Source organism: Sphaeroforma arctica (assembly GCF_001186125.1).
Source record: "Sphaeroforma arctica JP610 unplaced genomic scaffold supercont1.102, whole genome shotgun sequence".
In the NCBI taxonomy this organism is placed as follows: Eukaryota; class Ichthyosporea; order Ichthyophonida; genus Sphaeroforma; species Sphaeroforma arctica.
This window is the reverse complement of record NW_014040456.1, coordinates 3,022-8,495: the sequence shown is the minus strand read 5'-3', so window position 1 is coordinate 8,495 and position 5,474 is coordinate 3,022. Positions and strand designations below refer to the sequence as shown.

Below are 5,474 nucleotides of genomic sequence, written 5' to 3'. Positions count from 1 at the left end.
TGCATGTAGAGCTGTCGTATAAATTTGACTGAAATCTCGTTCAGTGTGCTCGTCTCGGACCAACTGTCTGAGAAATCTAGTGTTTCAATACTCGACAGTTAAGCCTGCCATTACAACAATAGCCTGTTGTGGAAGCCGAAGTTGTTACGGATAGAAATCGGTCGTCAGCGTGAATACAGTTAGATATACTGCCATATATATAGTCCTCTAGCCGAATTGTTGACAAGCACGAGTGCGCCTCATCATTCATGTCGTGTGGCTAACAGGAGGGGTAGAGCGACTTGACAACAAATTCCTGGAAGTATAGTAATACCAGGGATCTCAGTTCATATTCCGTCGGGCCTACTAATGATCTCCAAAAAGCTGTAAATATCCTTCCAACACACTACAGTGATATTCAGTTCATTTTTCTTTATTTAGATTCTGTAAGTCGTACTTTCTTAGTACCGAGTGTGGGTGGGAAAGCCATTTGCTCTGTCTTCCCTATATAAACCACGTGAAATCCCACCCTTCTAACCAGAGCAGATGTTGTGCATATAGGCTTAACAATTTCTAGTAAGTCACGTCATTCTGAGCACAAGTTCCGTGTCAGTATTCCATGCTCCAATATTTGATACGAATCGCTCAGACTGTTTTCGTATACTGTTTCTTTCAGTGTTATACTGTTGTAATATAATTTATCTGGTACGTATGTATGCTAATATTGTGCGTGTCCAATGTGATCGCCTGTATCATATCTCTGGCACTCTAAGCCGTTACCTCCGCACCCGCAGCATCCTCCATATAGCTATCCAACTCGGCATCAAGCTGTTCCGAGGTTTTGTTCTCCTTCTTCTCCCTGCCTCCTCCCTTTCCACCTCTGCCGCCACGTGTTCCTTTACCACCACGCCCACGAGCATTCTCTCCTCTGGACGCAGAAGGTGCGCCTCGGGGTGCTGAGCGACACTCAGCCTTTAGATGCCCTACCTTGTTACAGTTGTGGCACGCTTTGGTCGTTGCTTGGTTACCCATGCGATCGTCGTGCCCGTTTCTGTTCAAAGTATGGACAGGGGGTATGTGAGGAAACGTTAGGTGCCTGAAGAGGAAAATATTTAATTGAAACACATAAGCGTTCAAGACATATACACATTCATTAAGCTTAGCAGTTTGTAAGATTCACCTGTCTGCGCATCAACTTAAACAGCGGCCAGGATAAATCAGACATGTACACTCAAAAGACGTTGTATGTGACATGAATACTTACACAGGAGCTCTCTGACGGTTTCCCTGAGGAGTTATTCGGTTTACGACACTAGCTTGACTGTTGGCAGCATCATCGCCGACGATCTCGATGCGCAATGGGCGTCCTATTTGATAGAAAATGGAAAGTAATTGTGATGCCTACATGTATAGATCTCCAATCCAAATAACACTATCTAAGGACCTAGTTATAAATATATATACAACTGGAAATAACCCTTACCGTCTAACTGCAGACCGTTGTACTGTCGCTGGGCCTTAACGGCATCCTCACCACGCACAAAATTGACCTCAGCCGTTCCGATGCATTTGCCTTGGGCGTTGTAGTGGCAGCGTGCGGATCTGAGCTTACCAATTCCACCGAACAACTCCTGCGCGCGTTAGTAGTTGTGTTGTGGTTGGTTGGAGTGCAGGGCCTGGGGTAAGAGCGTATTTATACTGATACGCCGAGATACGCTGTACGTTGATATGGCACCAGAATACGTACCACAATTACACTAGTGCATTGTATAAAGTACAAACAATCCACTGACTGCAACCTTAAAAGTAGGTGCGCAATGTCATTATATCTTGAAATATATACACAAAACGTCCCGCCAGCAACGGAAACTGAAGCCGTATCACAGCGAGCCAACTGATTAATTCCTAAACAGTTTGTCAGTGCATTTACAAACGCACCACGTACAAATAAACTTCACCAAACTATCTTGCGGAGTCTGTGCAACACAACCCAATGCATGTCAATACAAGCAGCGTGCGTAAGAGTGCTGTGAAACCAAACAAAGCCATGTCTTCGCCATCGGAACACATAGCAACAGCATGTGTGGTGAAAGGTCTTACGTGATGGCACATGCTTTGCTGCCATTGCCTCGGACAATCATCACACGCTTCAAGGCTGGCCAAGATACCAAACGTGCGCGTGCGTCTCCCCATTCAGTATGTAATACTAACATACAATGATCCACCGATCCATGAATTCGCTTCCCCGTAAAGTGTACTATGTGTATTCTGGCCTATACAGGCGCCAAATACATTGCCGTCAGCCTAAACGGCGAGAAGCACGTGTTACCACTGCTCACTACCATTGCTGTGCGGCCTGTTGTTCTACAGAAGCTGCATTCGTGCGAATGCGTATACACGTAGCTGCTTCTCATACTAATCTATAAATACTCGCCGGGACTATCTAAATCTAGTCATTATAGCCAAGACGTGCACACGTGCACGCACCGACCAGTGTGCATCATGTGCACCTACTACACAGCTGCAATACAAGCACTACCAAATGCTTGGGGCCTCCCGTGTCTTCGTACACACACCGACGAGTAATCGTCTGGCGCTTTCCGGAGTGCTTCACGAGTGCTCGCATCACCTATGTGAGCAAGCCTCGGGAGCACAGCTATATATAACGCGCCAATACCTATATGCCTAGGATAACACTTTGCGAGCTACTCTGCGGATCAAGGCGCATCTCCTTGTTGCCACAGTACAGCTTCAAAACACTTGGGCTAACTATCTAACATTGCTACCAGGTTCCCTTCTCATCCTGCCATGTCAGCTACCTACTAATCATCATCACTATCTACAACATTGCACGAACAATCACGATGCAGATCAGGTGCAGACGGTCATTCTCGTTGCTCGAGTTCCTGCGGTTCGGACTGAGGAAAGTCGTACCTTCATATCATTGTCTGTTACAATGGAGGGATTGAGGTTAGAAACCATCAACTTGGTTGAAGCAGGCCCTCTCGGCGCGGGCGGGGGCGGTTGGGCAGCACGTTGAGGTCTCTTTAATAAAAAAAAGAAATGATGCGATATAGTCAGTACGAAGCTGGTGCAGCGTATCATATTCAATACATTCTGATTTTATAAATATATATGTGTGTGTGTGTGCACACATAGCAATACGCAGAAATTGTGGCCCACGGGTGACGGACTAACGTGTCTTCGAGACCAGTCGGCAGTCAGTGAGTCAGAGTGTCGACATTAGATTACTCAACAGTCGACACTTGGGCCCGCTTTGTGAAGAGAATAACAATTTGTCCGCCATAAATTGACAAGTACGCACACCAACGCAGAAAAACTACATCTCAAAATGCTGGGGAGGCTTAGCAAAGTGATACAAGAAATGAGAGCTACGTTAACAAAAATAATGTAAAACTGGAACAGTTTCTATAATCCAAACATATACCTAGGTTTGATCGAGGTAGAATCTCTGTATTGGTTGAAGAGACACTGATCAGTGCTCATGAAGCCACCTCATCACAAGCGAACAAAGTTGTACTAGTAAAGCATTCCATATTGCACACTGAAAACATATCAGCTTACAGCTTTAAGGAGTATACAAGACTAGTGCAAAAGAAATACTACAGACATATAGTATAAGGGCCACATAACACTGCGTGACACACATACGTACTGGCCACATACAAGAGATACTAGAACACGTATGTACTTCTAACACAAATAAATACTAAAAAACTGTAATACTACCAGCAGTACACATATATACTTACAGCGTAAGGGGCGGCAGGTCTGGCATTGCGTCCACGGCGAGCAGCACCGCCAGCACTGGCACCAGAAGCACCACCGCGTGTAGCAGCCTGTTTAGCCTTACGCTCAGCGATCTTGCTTTGGCGGTCGGTCTTGACGATATCGTCCAGGGGCATGTCAAGCTTATCAGTCATGATGAAGTATATGTGTGTATGGAAAGTGGAAGATAGGATTGGTGAGCTACTGTGTCGTAGTGTGAATCTGGTATGGTCACAATCGTACGCGTTGGATATGATGTCAATAATTTATTTTTATGTGGGAGGGGTTGCTTGGAGCCACATATTGCTGGAAAATACATAGGGTATTTGGGAGGGCCGACGGGAACATATTTCAATTTCTTTGTTTTTGTTTCTGTTTTGGCGTTTTCATACACCGATTTTCCACGACAACTCTTCAACGTCGAGTTGCACAAATGTTCTATTTAAAAATACTATGCGCGTGCAGCGGGCAGCCGGACTCTGCACTCCCCTGGGCCACGGGTATAAAGTATCTTTTGACCTGCATAAACGGTTTGTTGTATTAATTCAAAAATACAGGAACTACTTATTTACGTTAAGCCTTTATAATAACGGAATGAGATAGGAGTAAAGGCGGTGCCGGACTACCCGCCGCGCCGGGTGTAGTTTTACTTTTATAAATAGCAGAAGCAGTTGGAACTTGGAACATGGACTAGTTCGAAAATTTCACTGGAGAGAGTAAGATCCTTAACATTGGCCAATGTGAAATCGAAATATATATAACATCCAGTGTATTTCATTAGGTTTGTAAGTGATTTTAAAATGCATTCCAATGGATAGCCCTATGTAAAAATATTTATACAAATTACCTACCTGCATCGAGATCTTATACATTTTTACAGGAATAATAAGCAAATACGATTTTTTTATAACTTTATGTATACTTTTTTTTTTAAATTCTTTTTTTACAAATACATTTGACTATTTTCACAGGGGGTTTTCTTGCTTGAACAACATAAAATTAAAATAAATACAAGGCCTCTATATATCTACTCTGTCGTTCAGATATCAGCATGTATTCGACTATTCGTAGGGAGGGCGGATCAAAGGCACCACAGGCCCAAAGCCTAAATATGTAGCCCAAAGCCAAAGGACGACGAGAATGAATATTTCAGGACAGACAAACTTTTTTCAAAGAGACTGGACATCGCATCCAAATTCCAGGCCCAGTCTCCAGGGCTAAATACAGGCCTTTCTAGCTAGTAGTAGGCCACGGGGCCCCCGCCTCCAGGCCTTATAGGCCCAAGGCCCCAGATTTCAGGTCTCATTTTTAGCTAACTAAATATCTTAGACAGATAAACTTTCATAACGTACATACATACATATACTAATATATACATAAAACATATATAAATATATGTATATATACATATATAATATATACACATAAAACAAAATACAAAACATATATAAATATATGTATATAAACAGATATAAATATATGTACATATACATATATAGTATATACACATAAAACAAAATACATATACATATACATATACACACATATATATATATATAGACATACACATGTATTATATATATAGATACATATATTAATATATATACACAAATACATGTATACTTATATACAAGTATACTTATATTCATACACATATATATACATGATATATATATATATATATTTATATATATAAATATAAATAT

General features: G+C 42.2%; 1 protein-coding gene across 1 annotated transcript; it reads right to left on the bottom strand.

Moving 5' to 3' along the window:
* Positions 1 to 395: 395 nt before the first annotated feature.
* SARC_02304 (hypothetical protein) lies at positions 396 to 4,008 on the bottom strand. Its single transcript, XM_014303929.1, has 5 exons — positions 3,753 to 4,008; positions 2,914 to 3,024; positions 1,463 to 1,610; positions 1,244 to 1,346; positions 396 to 1,030 (listed from the first exon to the last, which is right to left on the bottom strand). Exons 1-5 carry the CDS (start codon positions 3,921 to 3,923, stop codon positions 748 to 750), a joined length of 816 nt encoding a protein of 271 aa, XP_014159404.1. The 5' UTR covers positions 3,924 to 4,008; the 3' UTR covers positions 396 to 747.
* Positions 4,009 to 5,474: the final 1,466 nt, after the last annotated feature.

Excerpts from the sequence above, each read along its gene's own strand:
- SARC_02304 (XM_014303929.1), bottom strand. The coding sequence starts at position 3,923 with ATGACTGATAAGCTTGACATGCCCCTGGACGATATCGTCAAGACCGAC. Across the intron at positions 1,611-2,913 it reads TAACAGACAATGATATGAAG|GAGTTGTTCGGTGGAATTGG; the intron begins GTACGACTTTCC and ends TAACGCGCGCAG. Across the intron at positions 1,347-1,462 it reads CAACGGTCTGCAGTTAGACG|GACGCCCATTGCGCATCGAG; the intron begins GTAAGGGTTATT and ends TCTATCAAATAG.